Source organism: Silurus aristotelis (genome assembly GCF_946808225.1).
Source record: "Silurus aristotelis genome assembly, chromosome: 26".
NCBI classification, from domain to species: domain Eukaryota; kingdom Metazoa; phylum Chordata; class Actinopteri; order Siluriformes; family Siluridae; genus Silurus; species Silurus aristotelis.
In genome coordinates, this window is record NC_139599.1 from 12281414 (window position 1) to 12302365 (window position 20952).

The 20952-nt window shown below is 35.8% G+C and overlaps 1 protein-coding gene across 1 annotated transcript in view; it reads right to left on the bottom strand.

Moving 5' to 3' along the window:
* lamc3 (laminin, gamma 3) overlaps positions 1 to 20952 on the bottom strand; it is a 135762-nt gene that overhangs the window by 112975 nt on the left and 1835 nt on the right. Inside the window, exon 2 of the mRNA XM_083531702.1 lies at positions 9944 to 10248. Coding sequence (XP_083387828.1) covers positions 9944 to 10248 — 305 coding nt within the window. The remainder of the gene's footprint in view (positions 1 to 9943; positions 10249 to 20952) is intronic.

The following is a 20952-nucleotide window of genomic DNA, read 5'->3' on the forward strand; positions in this document are numbered from 1 at the left end:
AAGGCTAGGACATGCCTCCTGTAAGACACCAGTGCTAGCCACCACATCTTTTTCAAAACTTCTGCTTATCCTCCATCACAGAGCAGAAGCACAACCTCAGAGAAAGATCTTTTTTTTGCCTTTCCCCACATACATTCCCAGCTACACCCAGAATTGGTTAGTGTTTCTGAATGTCAGAGACTACAGTAATCCAGTAATAGGATAAGTTTTTATCTCAAAGTCCTCCTACTTTTTCAGCATGAAAACTCTCTATCCACCGCTATATTCAGAAAAGTCAATACTGAGAGTCGCATGGATCAAATTTGTATCTAAATATGATAAAATGGCTATATTTACACTTCTTTAAAAAAAAAAATCCAATCCCATAAAATGTCTTTTTAATATTATCATGCTTGTTCCAAATGCATTCTCGATTTGTTTTTGTCTTGACACGTTTTATTTTATTTATTTATTTTGGCATTTTGAATAATGGAGGTTCCACATTTCAAACCCCTTGGTTGTCTTTTGCTTTACAGTTACTTTACATAGGTTATGATATATACATTAAAAACAATCTAAAAGGTCTATGGTGGGTCTTATTTTGTGCACTATGGACTTTATTTTGTCACACCATGTGACACCATTTTCATTTTTGAAAATATATTATTATGGATTGAATAGTGGGATGTGTTTGTGTGTGGGACAGGGGTGTATGTGTGTGGAGGGTAGGGGGTGTTCAGAGCTGATATTCATCATTCATAAATAATGTATGTGTTTATATAATTTACATGAAATTGTGTCTCCATTGACCCATTAGCTAATGTATCTCCAAATTTGACAAAAACATTGCGTATGGAGCACATGAACAATATCGATGAAACCGGATTTTAAATACGAGTAATATTTTTGGTTAGAAGCTGTTTTCTCCCCCCCCCCCAATCAGTAGCTGTCCACTCATTGCTTGGTCTTTTCTAACCTAAAAATACTTTCATGGGATTTTTGTTTCACTATAATGTTAATAATTAGCTGAACTTAGACAGTGGTTCTTAACAAGAAATAAATTCAATTACAAGTAATAATACAGTGCCATATATACAGTTTTTCCACCGGTACTTCCTTGTGATCCTGTAGCAATTCTTAAATGGCAGAGTACCAGTGTATAACCCGATGATTGGGGACCTCGGATCTATGATGGTAATGAAAATTACAATATTACAAAATTACATAGAAAATCTGGTGCCAAAAAGGGATGAAGAGGAGCGTGCATAAAAAAAAAAAAAAAAAAAGGTTTTACTTCACTTATCCTTTTATTCAGAGTAAAAGCAATGGCTGACTTTAAAACGTCTTTCTTGCTTGTTAAATGACTTGGCAATTAGAAATAAAATCCCCAAAACAAAACCAAGTTTTAATGGTGGATGCACTCACATGTCTTCATGTAACGTGGCTGGTTTTATTGATCAGAGGATGCGCTGTAATTGGTGTGTCGATGAAAAGCTTGCTGAGGAAAAATCTAAAGATGGCAGTCTATTATGTGAAAACCTGGGAGGGATTTTAGACAAATGTAAAGGTGTAAAAGTATTCAGGAGAGGATTTTGCTCTGCCTTTAGTACTAAAAACTGAGTTTTAACATATCTTTTTTTTAATCTTGTAGGGTAAATGTGACTTTATGGGTTTAAAGGAAAGTAAGAAGTGGCTTCAGTTGCTTTCATGTTTTGCTTTGCATCGCACAATGCTTTTCTTAACACTGGAGTCTTGTTTGTCAGTCAGACTGTGCATACATTATTTATTCCCCTTGTCTTTGCCTCTGCAATGTCTTGATGTTAATTGCACAGTCGGAACCATTAAACCCTGTTTGCTATATTAATGAATGAAGCCGAATTTAGCCATGTAAATGTCTGAACTCTTGCAACTTTTAGAAAGCATGCTCTTTGTGGAAATTACAACACATGCCTGTTGATTGGCATGGCAACATAATTGATGATTTTTAACATTGTATGTGTGTGCTTGTTCAGAATTTAGAGTCAAAAACGAAAACTATCATTGTTTGCAGGACATATTGTCAAAATGTATTGTTCTGGCCTCACAAAGACAATAACCAAGATACCCATATATTTATATAAAATAACATAGAATAAACATTTTATGTTTATATAAAAAAAAAACATAGAATAAACATTTTTAAAATAAAACAGCAAGGGAAACTTTGCCAAAGCACAAAGCATGCTGGAAGAATGAAACCTATTAGAGACTTACAAGGGCACAATTACATACAATTTGGATTTCCAAATTTGCCTTGCCAGCATATGTCTTTAGACTAGAGGAGAAAACCAAAGCACCTGGAGGAAACCCCTAAAGCATGGGGTGCACAACTCAGGGCTGAAGTGGGATTTGTTTGTATGTAATCGTTGTACAGTATGTGGAAACATGATGCCAAGTGTTGATGTGGCTTTTCATGAACAATGAACAATCACAATCAGTGATCTATTCAGCGAAACAAATTTATTTGAGTTGTTTATATATATTCAGCAGTTATCAACAATATTCAAGCAATATTTAGTTATCTATGTACTAGACAAAACCTTGACTGTAATGCAAAGATTTGAACCAGTTCCTTTGTGTAGCTACAACCCTATATTTAATAATGATACAAAGACATCAGTTTATACAGGCATAAATAAATAATTTGAAAGAGAGTGACAAGGACAGTGGGAAAGAAAGAGAGAGGGAAAAATGTCTGTCTCACTTCATTCGCTTACACACTACATTTTTTTTTGACAAAAAGCTCACACTGTAATGTATTTCAATAATATGTTTATAATTATATCTTCTAACAGAAACAAAGCTATAAGAAAGAAAATTTAGTAGTATATATAAGTATAGTAGAATAAAAAAAATGTAGTAGAAAATCTTAAAAATTTTAATGTCTATTTTACCGCTCAATTTTTTTTTATTTATTTTTTTGCTATGAGCCTGGAGCAATTTTTACTATTGAAAAAAAATATAAATGGGCCATTGCACATCATGGTATGATATGAAACCCATTTTTCCTGGATAGTGAGTTATTCATATAATAAAACCTGTTAAAGGGACAGATATTCTACTTTTAACTAACAAAGCAAGTGTTTGGTTTTTTTTTTTACAGAATTTGTCATGTTTTTTTTCAAACTACACCTCAGGAAGGTGTGATGACTAAGCCTCATGTGAATAAAGAGGAAAAACTCTTGCATGCTGGAGGCATCCTTAAAGACTTACCACCTTCTCTAAGATTGGTTTCTTCCAGTTAAGGAAAAGGTTAGCAGTAGCTCTGCATCTATCTTGAAGACTTACTCTTACTTTGATGTGCATGAAAGATTTTCAGGTCATTAAGTCAAGAGTGGTGAAATGCCTTTAGGATTAATGGCAGGATAACTCTTTGTTTGATGTTTTGCCCAACTTCTTTACATTCTGTTTTTTTGCATACAAATTTGAGTTATTTTTCATTTTCAATACATATCTCTCCTTAAAAATATGACCATTAAAAACACAATCAATATATTAATATAAACTAATATACTGGTCAAAAAATATTAAAATTTTCTATAATATTTAAGGATTGTACACAACCTCTGTGTGCTATGGTATTTGGCGACAAGATGTCAGCAGCAGATATTTTAGGTCTTGCAAATTGTAAGGTGGAGTCTCTATGGATTGAATTTGTTCGGCCAGTACATCCCACATATGCTCAATTATTGACAACTGTAACTCTTTTTCATGTTCCTCAAACAGTTCCTGAACAATTTTTGCAAGGAATATTAGCCGACTGAATGAGGCCACTGCTATTAGGAACTAACATTGCCATCAAGGGGTATACTTGGTCAGCAGCAATACTTAGGTAGGTGGTACATGTCAAAGTAATACCCAAATGAATGCTACTTCATCAAAGCTTCGATCATATAATTGGTCAGAGCACCACACAGCCTCTGCTGACTTGGCTTCTTCTCATAGTGCATCCCAGTGCCATTTTTTCCTCAAGTTAAAAACACATGATTGCATTATATAAAGGTAAATCAGACCAGACCTCCTTCATTTATGGCTCCATGGTCCATTTCTGTTACCCATAAATTGACACGCAAATTACCTTGTCACTGGTTCACTGGTTTTCCTCCCTTGGACCACTTTTAGTAGGTACTAACCATACATACTGGAATCACTCACAAGACCTATTATTTTAGAGATTCTCACTTCACTTGTACAAACATCTGAATACAAACAGTGGAAGCCATATATTTTTTTTATTTAATCAGATTTCTAGTGATTAGTTCCTTCTGATTTATATATTGTAATATTGTATATTATATTCAATTTGACAAACAAGAAAAAAATAGCATTTCCTGTTTAATTAATGGCATGAAATGACCTTTAAGTTGCACTCGTTTACCTCAAAAACTTTATTTTTTTGTGTTATAATTTTCTTCATGCTGACAATACTATTATAATAATAATGGGTGATTCATACAGATCTATACAGCTACATTTACATTAAACTGAATACATTTGCAAACACAGGCTTTTATTTATGTTTTCTGTAAAAAAAAGAAAAAAACAAAAACTGAGCTGTTCAGAGAGCTTACCAAACTCAATGAATCTGAAAACACAGGTTTTTTTTTTTAATGTACCGGGGATTGTGAAAATCAAGATATATTTTAAAAGCTGGACATGTTTTTAGCCACAGGGTGCAGTCATGTGACCCATTTCTCCATTAAACAGACTTTATAGTCTTAAAAAACCAGTAGTTAAAAACTCCAAAATGTCTTCTGTATGTTTAAAATAAACTGTGCTTCAGTTCAAAGAGATTTAAAGGTTATAAACACAGAAAAGGAAATGCAGCAGGCAAAAGACTCTTTATTAGGATTTAAGCATTTTCAGATGTTTTAGTGCAGACAAGCAATCATGATTCATGTAGCATAAATATTCTGTAAATCTTGTTACTGGAGTATAGCTATAGGAAGGAAACAAACTAATGATCACGTTTCCATGACCTCTTTCAGTTAAAAAAGAAGTACAGTTAAAAAAAATAATTATATAACGCTGCAAAAAGGTTCTTTAAGAATGTAGGCCATACACTAATAGTACAGTATGACAGACAGCCGAAGAATGAATAATGGTAGAAGAAAGAGATTGCGATAAAGAGAAAGATATGCTAATAAGCTAGAGATGAAAAAGATAGTAAGAATGGAGGGCTGAGAGTAAAAGAGATGAGCTGGAGATTGAAGTGACTTAAAGAGCGAACATAGGTGTGTATGTGTTTGCACTTGTACTACATATTACTTGATGTGTAAAACTATTTGCTACATGTGGTTTTCTGTATGAAGGCAAAAGATAAAAATTATTTTTTACAAGCATGATAGCGCACATCTGGCTTAACTGCACGCAAACCTCAATTAAACACATGCTATGCAAGGAAAAACACATGATAGGCCATTGTGCTGTTATAAGGAAATAATACACACTGGAATGGGGTGATATGACTCGATTAGAAGCAGATATTCGCATATTAGCACAATCTGGAGTGAGTTATTACACTTGTATTAGTTCCCTAGCAATGGCTTAATTTTTTCATTTAATAATAAATAAAACCTTGCACAGATTTTTGCAAAATCATTAATTTATTCTTGAACTTAATGAGCAAAACACCCTCATTTATCACTTACTGAGTGAACTTACTTTCACCCTACATCTTTCACTTATCTTTCTCCTCTGTCCTGAAGATTTCCCCAGGCTCACCAAATTATTTATATTATATATATATATATATATATATATATATATATATATATATATATATATATATATATATATATATATATATATATATATATATATATACATATACACATATACATATATACATATACATAAACATATATATACATATACATATATATACATATACACACACATATATACACACATATATATACACACACATTATATATATATATATATATATATATATATATATACACACACATACACATACACTCACCGGCCACTTTATTAGGTACACCTGTCCAACTGCTCGTTAATGCAAATTTCTAATCAGCCAATCACATGGCAGCAACTCAACTGTTGGTGCCAGATGGGCTGGTCTGAGTATTTCAGAAACTGCTGATCTACTGGGATTTTCACGCACAACCATCTCTAGGGTTTACAGAATGGTCAGAAAAAGAGAAAATATCCAGTGAGCAGCAGTTCTGTGGGCGCAAATGCCTTGTTGATGCCAGAGGTCAGAGGAGAATGGCCAGACTGGTTCGAGCTGTAGTATGCAGAAGAACATCTCTGAACGCACAACACGTCAAACCTTGAGGCGGATGGGTTACAGCAGCAGAAAACCACACCAGGTACCACTCCTGACAGCTAAGAACAGGAAACTGAGGCTACAATTCGCACAGGCTCACCAAAATTGGACAATAGAAGATTGGAAAAACGTTGCTGCTGCGACATTCGGATGGTAGGGTCAGAATTTGGTGTCAACAACATGAAAGCATAAATCCATCCTGCCTTGTATTAACGGTTCAGGCTGGTGGTGGTGGTGTAATGGTGTGGGGAATATTTTCTTGCCACACTTTTGGCCTATTAGTACCAATTGAGCATTGTGTCAATGCTACAGCCTACCTGAGTATTGTTGCTGACCATGTCCATCCCTTTATAACCACAGTGTACCCATCTTCTGATGGCTACTTCCAGCAGAATAACGCATCAGGTCATAAAGCGCGAATCATCTCAGACTGGTTTCTTGAACATGACAATGAGTTCTCATTACTCAAATGTCCTCCACAGTCACCAGATCTCAATCCAATAGAGCACCTTTGGGATGTGGTGGAACGGGAGATTCGCATCATGGATGTGCAGCCGACAAATATGCAGCAACTGCATGATGCTTTCATGTCAATATGGACCAAAATCTCTGAGGAATGTTTCCAGTACCTTGTTGAATCTATGCCACGAAGGATTAAGGCAGTTCTGAAGGCAAAAGGGGTCCAACCCAGTAGTAGTAAGATGTACCTTATAAAGTAGCCGGTGAGTGTATATAAATTCAGTGTCTCCCAAAAGTGAGTAAACCTAAATGAGCCTGTCAAAAGTGTCAATGTAGAACTGTCATCACTAAGGGTGAATGGTATTTTGTTGCCAGCTATTTTGACAATAATGGCTGTATGTTGTTATTTTCAGAGTAAATAAATCTATACTGCTATACAAGTTGCACATTGAATGCTATAAGTTTAATAATAATAAGTTTAATTTCTATGATATTGTCCCTTGGTAAGATATAACAAAATGTTTGAGATGTGAGAAATATATACATATTAAAATGTAATCGAATAATTGCTAATAAATATTTATACATACTGTGTGTTTGTGTGCGTATATATTTATATGATTATTCGGATGATAATGATCAGTTAATTTTCGATGATTCGCAACTTAATCACACATGTTTATCTGTTCTATTTGTACCTTAAATGAATTTGTTTTACGTTTTTAATACTCTTATCAACATGGGCATGAACAAATATGGATGCTTTATGCAAATGTACATAGAGCATAAAGACAAAATATTCTTGTAAATGTTTTAAAGTAATTATGGTGTTTTAGATTACGGAATTCGTCAAGCCACCAAACAGAACATTTGCAGTGTTTCCACACGGACTGTTTTAATTGACAGATATGTGCATCATGTGGTGCTTGGTGCTTAATTTGAGTTTTTTTATATTTTTTTTATCTGTATGAAGAAAGTAAATAAATGTGTGAATAAATGTTTGTTGCATTTAAGGTTTTAATTTTGCCTTTGTTATATTTATTTATCTTTATTTTTAAAAGAAATAGTCACAGAAATATGTGATGCATTAATCACGCATTTATAAAAGCAGTGCCGTTCAAATGATTTTGTGTTAACATGTTTTTAACAGTTTGAACATTTTAACAGCTCCAACAAAAACCTGTTTCAGCATGACAATGCCCCTGCGCACAACAAACTCCATGAAGATATGCTTTGCATGGGTTGGAGTAGAAGATCTCCTGCTATGGAGCTCCAACCTCAACCCTAATGAACAACTTCGGAATGAATGTCAATGCTGACTGCACCTCAGGCCTCCTCACCTCACCTACATCAGTACCTGACTTAAATAGCACCCTTGTGTCAAAAAAAAAAAAAAGTTTTATTATTGAAGCAATTCTTATTTTATGCTTTTTTTTATCATTATAAATTTTTTGCCACATTCTCTATACAGTAGAAAAGAGTGCATTACTTTAAACTGGGGAGGCACAATATACTGAAATGATCAATAATGTACATCACATGCAATGTATATTACAAAAGCTCATTATTACTGAATGATGTTAGACCTAAATAAGTCATGTGAAAATCACGTTTTTTGCTGACGCAGAGAACAAAGAATAGACTTGGCACGTAGCTGTAGATATTTGGGGTGTGTATTGCAGCAAATCAGTGTGAGAAATCAGAGTGGGTTATTGAAGCTTGTGTGCAAACTGCAAAAGTTCAAATAATATGTATCTACATTAAAAAGGAAAACCCATGTGCTCATTTTAGACCATTTAAAAAATCTGTATGTACAAATTCTCCTTGAACTCTTCTCAAATGAAGGGAAATGTAATGCGATCACATTCAGACATCCCATACAGTATATCTGATTATTGTATTGCATATCACACTTTTCTGTCCAATTTGTGTGATTATACGAAAATCTATATACACCTTTGAGCCTAATCAAATTTAAAAGCTCAACTGCATTGTGGTAGAACTCTGGATAACAACTCCCATTGTTTGGATGTTCTTTTCTCCGCCAGATATCACAGAATCCTGCAGTGGTGTGTGAGGAAATGAGGGTTTCTATGAAAGTACAGATTGGTCTGTTTCAGGCAGAATGTTCTGTTCATATGTGCTACATGTGTAATGTGTTTAGGAACTAATTATATCTTTAGAACCCTTCTTTGTTACCATGCCCTGTCATTTACCTACTGTGAGTTTTATAGTGCAAACTGATTACTGTGATTTCCTTTGAAAGGTCAAAAGGAAAATAAGCGATCTAAATGAGTGATGAGCTACCAAACTACCTACCTCTTGTAGAAAATAAAACTTCACCTTCACCCATCGTTTGTTCACAGATGAGAGAATGATATGCACAGCAGATGACATACACCTGACCGTAATTACAGTAGATTACACAAACTGTGTATGCAGCAGGAAAGAATGTAAGGCTGGGTTTACAATGTACAATTTTTGGCTTGATACACAGATTGACAAACCATATTGCAGAACACTTCTATGGTCATAAATTGAGATTTAAAGTTTCAGAAATAGCCAGAAGTATTTAGCACTTTCAGATTTGTTTTTAATCTCGGCATATACTGTTATCATTCTAATAGTGTTTATCTACAATCTACTCAAGATATAAAGAACAGAATACTCTATATAACAGGTTGATTAATTAGATAATCATTGTATTATTTAACATTATCTGAACATATTAAACCAATTTTATTAAGAGGTTTATTAAATTTACTATATAAACTATATATGCCAAGCAATTAAGCAACTTTCCTGTTTAGCATCAGTATAATATAATATAGCATCAACGTAAAGTTAGAGTAATTTGTTCGAATAAAACAGCTATTCTCACAAATGTCTGATAGTAATGCTAGCTTGCACTGCAATGAAAGCCCAATGTTAAAAGGTTCTAGGTTATTAACCAAGACACTCCCAAAACTGCCTATTTCGCCTGGAAAAGGTTTAAGCTCTTTACTGCCTCCATTTTCTGCACAGTGACTAACCTAAACCTTAACACCAGCTTGTATACTTCCCACTTGTAAGTACTACAGCATTTAATTAAATCTCAAAAAAACAATTTACTGAAAACATTTCGTTCTACTATTTTAAGAATGATAACAGAAGTGTAAATGTGCAAACCTGGAGCACTGGGCTCTGGTCGAAGTTGTAGGCACTGGGTCTTCCTTCAAGGGTCGAAAAAGCTACATTTCCTCCTGTTAGTGGAGAGATGTCGCTAAACTCATCGGTACATAGTGCCATTCTTTCCTCCTCTCCAGGTCGGATGAAGCCCTTGGAGTCCTTCCCGTAGGTCTTACGGCATGACCCACTGTAGTACTGGTAGGGCTGCCAAGGTGCTGTCTCATTTGTACGCTTGTAAATAACAAAACTTTCTGGTCGGCTGGTGTAGAACTTCAACCGGACATATGTTATCTCATAGGCTTTACCTGTTAAAGAAAGGCACAATGTATTAAAATTATTTAAAATGGATAGTTGCCCAAATCTTTACCACTGAAATACTGCTGCCTCTGGATTTTTATTGTAATTGCTTTTGTGTTCTGTGCTCTTAAATTGGTTGGCCACAGTGACTGATTTTAATTACCTGTAAACTAATTTTTAGACTAGCTACTAAAGTTAATGAAGCAAAGGGCTTATTTAGCTTTCACAATCCAACAAAGCTTTGTAATTACATAATTAGCCCAAAGCTGTATTTGACTAATATTAGTGAGTCCTGTTCTCTCCTAAGGGATATACATGCAACAAGATTAATCTAAAACCAGGTAAACAATGAGAGTGCCATGTTCAGCTTGTATATGCAATACTGACTGAAATTATCAAAAATATGAGCAAGGAATGAAATACTAATAATGAAATATAATTAACTATTGTGGCTCAATTATTAACTTTTTGATGTTTTTCCATAGTACAGCAAGCTTTACAGGGTTTATACAAATCCAACTAGAGAGAATGTCATTGTACTTGATGACATTTATTATATTTGTGTAAAGCTATCTGTGTACAGATACAGTATATACATATCTGTGTAAAACTGCTTTGAGACAATATTCATTGTTAAAAGTGATATACAATTGAAAATGAATTGAATTGAATATTGTATGTGTGTGTGAATCTGGAATTAAGAGTTTTTTAATGTGAAAACACACCTACCAATTCTCCCTTTACTTAATTTTCTTGGCCACACCAATTGCTAACAGGTGCACACAATTAAGTCAAGTCTAGGAGCAACATCATTTTAGCCTCAAAGCAGCAGACCACCAAGAGCAAGTTTAGTAAATTCTGAAGTGACTTCAAGTGCGAAAAATACAATTTAGTTGAATGTTATTTGTTACTGCTATTACCAATGAAAATTAGCACAAAGCAGCTTTACAAAAATAAAAAATATAAAGACTATATGTTCATTTGTAAAGAAGTCTTTTTACTTATCACACAGCAAAATTCTTTCTTTACAATGTTAGGAAGCTGGGTCAGAGTGAAGAGTCAGCTATGATGTATCACCCCTGGACTACAGAGTGTTGAGGGACTTGCTCAGGCACTTTCCAATCAGTAAACCAAAACCTTTAACCACTGAGCTGGGAAACCACAATGCCTGGGAAAAAACTCCCTCAGATAGTATTAGAACTCAAAACCTGAGAAGAGCCTCATTTCACAATAGATACTCACTTTTCCTCTCTTGCATTACCAACTTCAAGTTCCAAACTTATTCTAATAAACCTGTCTGCTTTCGTTCCCATTCCCAATCCCTGTCCTGCCCTGCCTGCTTGTTTTACTGTTTTTAGACTTTGGACAATCTTTTGCTTTTTATGTTTTTGCTCTGCCCTATATTGCTCTGCTTGCCATACTTGATATTTGGTTATATATTCCAGTCTGCGTCCTGCATTTGGATTCTCTCAGTCTCACCCCTGATAGAATGGGTGTTTGGTGGATGTTAGGTCAATACTACACTAACTACTGGAATGCATAGTGCAAACAGTAATGTTTAATGGAGGAGAACAACATGGGCTGGGGGTACTTTTACAGTTTTAGCCTTGTAGTTTCAGTAAATATGAATGTTTTAGAAATAATATATATGAATATATAAAAAGAATGTTTGTTATAGTATGCAATGGCATTTGGGGGAAAGCTTTTTTTAAATACCCCTACACAAAAAATGAGGTCTGTAAAGACATGATTCGTTGTGTGGTGGGGAGCATCTCGGCACGAAGCCCTGACCTCAATTAAACTGAATATATTTGAGATGTATTGGAATAATCAACATGACCTTGTCATTCTTTACAACATCAGTGGGAAAAGGGTTACAATTTAAAAATTATATCTTTATGGCAATGATTTGGGAATTGGATGTTTAACAAGCAGAGGTGTGGTGGTCAGCTGTCCAGAAAATTACATCTACTTAGTAGTACATTTTCATTTTTTCTTTTCAACAATCTTCTTCAATTTTCTTTTAATTCTTAAGATAAATATACTTTCTTTTAAAGATATTGAATTAGAATCTAATGCTTTCTGGAATTTGATGCCTACGTGCCTTAGATGTTTGGAAAGATCCCCGGTTTCTATCTCTAGGCCTTCTCCCTTAATACTCCGACATTACCCACGAAGCCCCTACCCAATACATCATCACTAGTGGGTAAAACCTATGCCTCGTGGCGGTGTTGCAGGCATATCAGGCTAACCTGCTGCATGAGTTGGATGTGAGAAGTGTCCTGGAAAGCAATTTTGATGACCGAACGGCGGATCTGGCTAAATTAAAGAGACCGCTAGGGCCATTGGTGGTCTATAACTGCCTTGGTGTCCACAAAAAGGCACCTGCTTATGGCAGCTGCATCTAGTGTGATTCCACTTGGTTTGCTGTCCACTTGGTTTGCTGTTTACAGGTTTACCCCTTCAGTGGTGGCTCAGGACCCATGGGTTCTCACGGAGGGGCAACCCCCTCCACACCATCAAGGTCACGCGGTGATACCTACGTACTTTAGATGTTTAGAGAGAGCCCCGATTCCTATCTCTAGGCCCTGTGCTGGGAGTCCACGGTCGTCACTTAACGCTAACGACACATGCGTCCCTCACGTGGTGGGGAGCGATCATGAGTGGTCACTACGCCCGAGGTCTGTGGGAAGGGCCCCATATACACACTGTCCCCTCTGATTCTTTTTTACTCAGGCGTCGCCGAAGCTGTGTCTGTACACCTTTCCCCCGTCGCGCTGCTTTCAGGTGTTCTGGAGAGAGTTCGCTGGGACGGAGTCCATCTCCTCCTGGTAGCTCCAAGGTGGCCGAGCAAACCATGGTTCGCGGACCTGGTAGCTCTCCTTGAACACCCTCCATGGGAGATTCCTCTGAGGAGGGATCTCCTTTCCCAGCTCGGGGGTGGCATATTTCAGCTGTGTGACCCTCAAGGGCCACAGCTCTGAGGTTCTGGTCTCTCCACCGAGGTGGTAGAGACCATTCTCCACTACAGAGCTCCCTCCACGAGGAGGTCTTATGCCGCCAGGAGGCGTCTGTTTTGCTCATGGTGTGAGCACCAGCTGGATCCAGTTCACTGCCTGGTTGGTTCAGTGCTGGATTTCCTCCAGGGACAGTTCATCAATGGTGTTGGCTCCATCTACCCTAAATATCTATGCATCCGCCATTTTAGCTTATCACGCCCCCGTGGCTGAGGCCCCCGGTATGACCTAGAGTGCCTGGGTGGGACCTAGCCGTCATTTTGGGGGCTCTGTCTGAGCCCCCTTTTGAGCCTCTATCCGAGGCATCTTGGAGGCACCTTTCAATCAAGACCGCGTTCTTGTTGGCCATCTGCTCTATCAAGAGAGTAAGGGACCTGCAGGCCCTTTTTGTGGCCCCCTCCTTCCTGGAGTTTACCCCTAGTGCCTTCCTGTACCCCCGTTGTTCCACGACCCGTAATATTTCTTTGTCATTATGTTTAAGATTCAAACCATATTTTTATGCTTGTCATATGTAATTTATTTACTCAGCTTCATAAAAGCCCTTAAAAAACAGACTTGCCACCCTGTAAATAAGTCTCATAGAAGATTCACAGAACATCTGCACCTTCATTTTTTTATAAGTTACACTGCAAACACATTTCGAGTTTATTTTCCCAGCTTTCGCGGACCATTATTGTTATCCATGTAAGAAGTGTAAATAAAACATGTCTGGCTCTATTTTTTTAATCTTTTGGGAGGTTCTACAGATGGGAAAGGAATGTAGATCAGGCTGAAGTTTGTTGCCATATTTCGACATACAAGAATGTTGTGTTTAATCAAGAATAAAAAGCATGGACCATAGTTAAATTAACAAAAAAGACATTAAAAAAGAGTTCCATAAAGGAGTATAAATGAGAGACATTAGGGCTAATTTTTTGGATCGACATCAGATTTCTAATATTTAGACAAAAGAGGATGGATGCAATCGTGTAAAATTAGCATGCAATCAGATAATTGTTATAGAAGTCTGTTACATGTGTCATGATCCAGGCAGAGATCGATGCATACTATTCAGAAATACTGAAACTTTAACGTATCATAAACAGCAAACAGGAAACATGAAACTTAATAAGCACAGCTCAGCATTTTATAGGAATATATGTATTATATTTACCAAGACTGAGATGAAAAACAGACAAACTATTCAGCAACTATCAACAAATGTCTATTGAGACATTTAATTGAACCAAATGCAAAAGCACCGCTATTTATTATTCCATCATTTAATCTATTACCTATTTCTTACTCTGAAAATACAAAGAGTACTGACTAAAAGATCATCCCTCACAATTTGACACAATTGATATTTACTGACATTTTCTAATATGTTCCATACATCACTTCTGACTGAATTTTGCACAGGGCACCTGCACATGCACTCACCAATAAACCCTATTAAACCCGACTTTTCTACTATTAATTCTGTTATTATTATATTAATATTTATTATAATCCGAACTAGCTAAATTTCTCAACAAAGCACATGCCATGGAGACAGCGCTAGCTTCTGTTTGTTTAGAACGCGCTCTGTGTGTGTCTGTATTTGCCGCAGGTAAGTATCGGTTAGTCGGTAAAAAGAAAAACAATTCAGGAAAATGAAAAGGCAAACCAAAGGCAAGCAGTCTTTCACACTATGTGTAGTTTGTCTGGAGACAGAGCATGCTCGGTTGGCTCTTGGGGAAGCCGAATGTTTGCACTGCGAACGCCTGTCCTTGCTGAAGCTCCGCTCCCGCAGAGTGCTCTTCGAGGAGGGTGCTTTCACTAGCGTTCCTTGAGGTTCTGCCTCCGCTTTCACCGAGGCAAAGCTGTGTTTGAGGTCATGGGGTTCGCAATTGGACCTGGCAGAGGGAATGAAGACAGGCTTGTCCCTTTCTTCCTCCTCACCTGCCAGATCCAGCCCCTTTTCCTAGGGCACGGAAGCTTACCCTTTGGCTGTTTTTTCCCCCAGTGAAAAGGGTTCCACCTTTCTTCCTCTTAGGAGGCGGATAGGGGGTGCCATATTAAATGAATCCGGGGACATGCCCCCTGCAGCAAGTACAGTTCGAGGAGCTTTTGGAGGTAGTAACTCGTGTTGTGTTTAAGCTCAATTTCGCTTGCCCAGAAAGTAAGGAACAGCAAAGCGTTGTTGACGCAGCATTTTGTTCCCTCTGGGAACCAGATTTACATATGTAACTTAGAGACATTTTTCCTTATGAGCAAGACAGCATCAAGGGAATTTATTTTCTTTCCACCTTGCCTAGCTCGCTCATAAGAAAAACAATGATTATATGGACATGAATGCAAAATGTATATTTTTCATCTGTTTATTTTTGTACAGCTGCTTTGTGACAATGATTACTGTTAAATGCAGTATACATATCAAAGTGGATTGGTAGCACTAGGTGATGATAAAACAGCTTCATTTATCAAAGAAAGAACTGGAATCACTTCTACATCAACAAAAACTACCAGCATGTAAAATATCCAACATCTGGAGACAGAAAATGTAAATTAATATATTCACCAATCAACATGGGAAACTATGCTATGCTTCCATCTTTAAAGTTTATGCATTAGTGTTGGCCAGTCATCTCTCAGGATAACATGCTCTTCTGTCTCTTTTGCATCAAAGTACCCTAAGTGATGCCAGGTTTGTGTTGGAAAGAAATATGTATTCGGGGGCATGTAGCATACACAGTGAGTTAACAGCACATTATAGAAGGAGATATGCCACATAACTCATTTATCGTTCACTGGCTTTAGTGGTGCACACCTATTATTAAGTACATTATTTGGGTCTTCCACAATGTGTTACCTCAAATTTGGCACACATTTGTAAAGGATGTCCATTAAATTTTCCATTCACTTCAACTAGGAGACCCAAACCTGTTTCAGCATTGCAATGCCCCTGTGCACAGAGTTTAAATGGCTTGCTATAAAGCTCTGACCTTTTTTAATTAATTGGAACACAGACTGCACCCCAGGCTTCCTAACCTCACCTACATCTGTACCTGACTTCACAAACGCCCTTGTGTGCTGAAAAGGCACAAATCTTCACAAACCAAATTTAGCGGAACACCTTCTCAGAAGAGTGGAGGCTATCAAAAAGCAAAAAGGGCCTAAATGGCTAAATATAAGGGTTTCAACAACTTGTGTATATACAGTATATAAAATATTGGGTTTTAGAAACTTTAACTTTTAATATTTATCATGACATAATTAGTGTCTGACATTGCAGTACCTCTATAAACTCTATTATTTGATGCTGATTATTTATGGTTCACATCACAGTCTTCTTATAATTTAAAGTTTACATTTATACATTTACACAAACTCAAGAGCTTTTAATGGATGTGAGCGATTTTCGAAAATATGAATAACAGTTCTTATGTAAATGTACCTCTGCATCATTTACAAATATCCAACTTGATAAATGAGGACTAATGTTGGTGTGCATGTGTGGTGTGATTACAACATGTAGCACTTACCCCTTGAAGTCTGCACTACACTAGGTTACAGCAGCAGAACGTCTGATCCTTGTTTATGACTCAGTAGACTAAACAATTGTGTTTGTGCAACAAACTTAAGAACTCAGCTACTATAGTATTTGTTGTGTCTTAATTATTGATCCAAAATAAGTATTTTTGAGTGGGAATTGCTAAAACCTAGTATTGTTCATTATATTTATATATCTAATACATTGCCTATTTACTGTACAACTAATTCCTATCTGCACTGTTTGAGCTGCGAAATAATTTTAATAATATAAAACAGAAGTTGGAGTTTTACATCTGGTTTTACAGAGATAGAATTTGTGAGCAATGTACATTACATTAAGTCTAATATCTATTTCTCTGGTACATATTCAGAGAGGTAGCAATATTGCTAACTATAAAAAAATCATGAAGTTATGATGATCATGAAGTCATGAGCTCAACCAAAAAAAAAAAAAAAAAAAGTATGTAGGGGTTAAAATGTTGATTGGGTTTAGTAAAGAACAATAAGGTGTGCAAAAGCCTACATTATAAAGACCTGATGTGTAGTGTGGACCATGCCAGACTTTGCAGTTGTAGAATAAATTTTTTTTGGGACCTGAACATAAGATTTGTATTGCACTTCCTAAATGTCTCATTCCACATTTAATGTTATAATAACCTCCATTCTTCTGGGAAGACGTTCCAGTGTGGTCTAGATTTTGAAGTGTGCTTGTGGACATTTGTGCTCATTAAACCAAAAGAGCATCAGTAAAGTCAAGTACTGATGAAGGGTGAGGAGGCCTGGGGTGCAGTCAGCATTCCACTTTATTTAAAAGGTTTAAAATAGGATTGAGGTCAGAGCTCTATAGAAGGCCACTCAAGATCTTCCACTCCAGCCCGTGTGAAGCATATCTTCATAGAGATCACTTTGTGCACAAGGGGCATTTTCATGCCGGAGTAGATGTTTTAGGTTATTTTATTTTAGATTTTATTATACAATTGAGAGTATTTGACATACACATTGCAGAGTCTATGTAAAATGTTTCAAATTTCTATCAAAATGTTGATACAAAACTTAAATATGTATCATAAAAATTTAATTATTTTTTCTGTTTAGTGTTGCTTGGAATAAGCAGATATTTACATATAGTTCACATGACATCATAATAAGTAATAATTTACACAGGTCAACTAGTTTAAAAGTTTATATACATTTGATTAACAACTGTTTTGATTAACAACTGTTTTTATGGTTTGCGATAGTTGTTGGCAAGTTCAGCTAAGTTCAGATTGCATTTTTAAAAAAATCCTTTAGAAGCTGCAAAATAGTTTTTCAACACAAACTTATATGATTTTTGAGATCCCGTTTTTTTCACACACGTACAAGTAAGAGACTTATACACACTTATTACACAAGGTGTACACGTTCATTGACTCTTAAGAATGCAACACCACACATTAAGTGTTGGAAGGTGTCAACTTTTGAACATCATGATCAGTGTAAATGTTTATTGTTTGCAGTCTATTTTTGAGGCATGCTGTAGCTGATTGAGAAGAAACTTTAGATAGCTAAATTATTTGTTTATAATAATTACCTCCATTTTTTTTTTACCTTCCAAGGAGTCTACAGAATACAATTATTGTTGGCTTATTGAACACTGAATTTTGTGAACTCACAAATAAAAGTTCATGTATATAAAAAAATAAAGGAACTACTACTAAAACAAAGACTGTCTGACACAGTCCACATCCTTCAAAATAGAAAAAAATGTTTTGTATGTTTGTAAACATTTCACACCTCTATATACAAATCACTAGCCTGAAGCAATGATGTTGGAGGTCTGGGACAGTGTCTGTGGAGGCTTGACACATTGTGAGGATTGCATAACGTGCTGCTTCTTTGTTTGAAGGATTTCAAAAGCACCACATGGCATCTGTCTCTCATATTGGTTTCTAGAAGGTCGTTGAGGGAAAACTACAATGAAAACCAGATGGTTGAGGTATTCTTTTAAAGTTTGGGTGTTTATATATATATATATATATATATATATATATATATATATATATATATATATGTGTGTGTGTGTCTGTGTGTGTGGGAAAGATCTGACCTGAATCTATGCATTGAGACCTCTGCTGCTTTTTGTGTTTGTCTTCTTCCTCATAGTGTTTTGTTTACCGCCCCTTACACACACGTGTGTGTTGATGCATGTCTGAGGCAAGGAAGTCATTTATTTGGTTTGGAGGCTAGAGAGACCCAACACAGACCCCTGACTGGAAGCCATCAGGCGATCAAAAGGAAAAAGATGAAAGAGGCAGTCGTAGACATACTTTCTCTCATGATTTCCTGTTCAGAGATCCATGTCTTGGTCTTGACATCAATAGCGGCCTGCTGTCACATGATATTGAACCTTTTAAATACAATATCAAACTATTCAGGTTTTGTCAAATAGTAGATGTTTAACCCTCTCAGAGCTCATCTTTATAAAACAAAAAAAATGTTCAGAGCACCGGTACATCACACTTTTAAATCAGATTAGAATTATAGCCTGTATATTTTGTCCTTGAACGATAGTTGGCACTTGAAGTTGACTCCTGGCTGTCGGGTCTTAATTAATGAAGCAGAATTCCCATTTATATGTATAAGGCCAGTATTTTGAGATTTTCCACATATTATGAAAAGTGTCAGGTCTACTCTGTACTCTAACTCCCAGCAACCTGCATGACCTTCAACATGGCCGCCACAGATTACAAACACCCACAACTCGCTCACACAACTCGTCTCACCCAGCCTCTAATTAGACACACTTGTTTTCAATTATACACAATAAAAGACATTCATTCATTGACTCTTTACAAAGTATACACCAGGTTTCCTTGTGTTCTCAGTTATTATCAAGCCTTGTGATTATTGCATTTGTATGTATGGTCTTGACTTTAGGATTTGTCTGTTATTGTTCTATTACACTGCCAAATTGGCATTTGTGTCTGTTTGAGGCATACACCGTGTTTTGTATTATTAATCCAATCAATTAAAAATATTCACCGTATAGTTACAATTTATTGAAATTTATTTACTAAGTTGGAAGAGAAACAAATCCTGATATTTAAATTGCAGTGAAATTAATGAATTAATGAAAAAATTAATTCATACTGAAACTGAACTCATTCATGACATGTTCATAAAATCACTGTATGGAGCTGTACTAATGCACACATCATGACAGAGAGAGCACTTCTTTTGTACTAGCAACAGCTAACTAGATTGCTAATATATGACTTTGTTTTGGTCCTGTTTATATTAAACGATATATCTTATTTCAATGATTTACAAATTCTATTAAATTGAATTGAATTGAATGCAGTTTGGGATGAAATACAAGCCATATTATGGATTTTTTATTTCTTCTATGAGACATCAATCTATGTATGAATGTATCTATCTATCTGGCTGGCTGTTTTTTTTATTTTTTTTATTTTTTATATATACTATATAGACAAAGTTTTGTGGACACCTGACCATGAGATTTGTATAAGATTTTAATTGTCCCATCCAACATAGTCTCCATTTACTATTATAATAACCTCCACTTTTCTGGGAAGATGTTCCGCTAGATTTTGGATCATTTTGGATCATTTGGATCATCAAGTTCATTTCCAAGGTGTTCAGTACAGATGAGGTCAGAACTTTATAGAAGACCACTCAAAATCTTCCACAACTGTCCAACCCATGTTAACCATATTTTCATTTAGCTGGCTTTTTGCACAGGGGCATTGTCATGCTGGATTAGGTTTAGGACTCCTGGTTGAAGTGCATCAAATAACATCCTATACAATTGTGTTCCTCCAATTTTGTGTTAACAGTTCGAAAAAAGAACAAGATTTGGCTGAATATTTATAAAATACATATATATATATATATATATATATATATATATATATATATATATATATATATATATATATATATATATGCTGAATATTGAATTAAAGCAAAGCAATAATAATTACTACTACAAAGAAACACTTTCTCAAACCTTACAATATTGACCTTTAGTTGACTGATATTGGGTATGTGACCAAGCATGCAGTCAGGCAATCATTTGGCTTAAGCAATCATATTAAAAAAAATTATAATAAGGTTGCAAATGTCTACAAGATTAAGGCTTCTAAGCTGATGTTTTATACAGAGAGCTGTTAA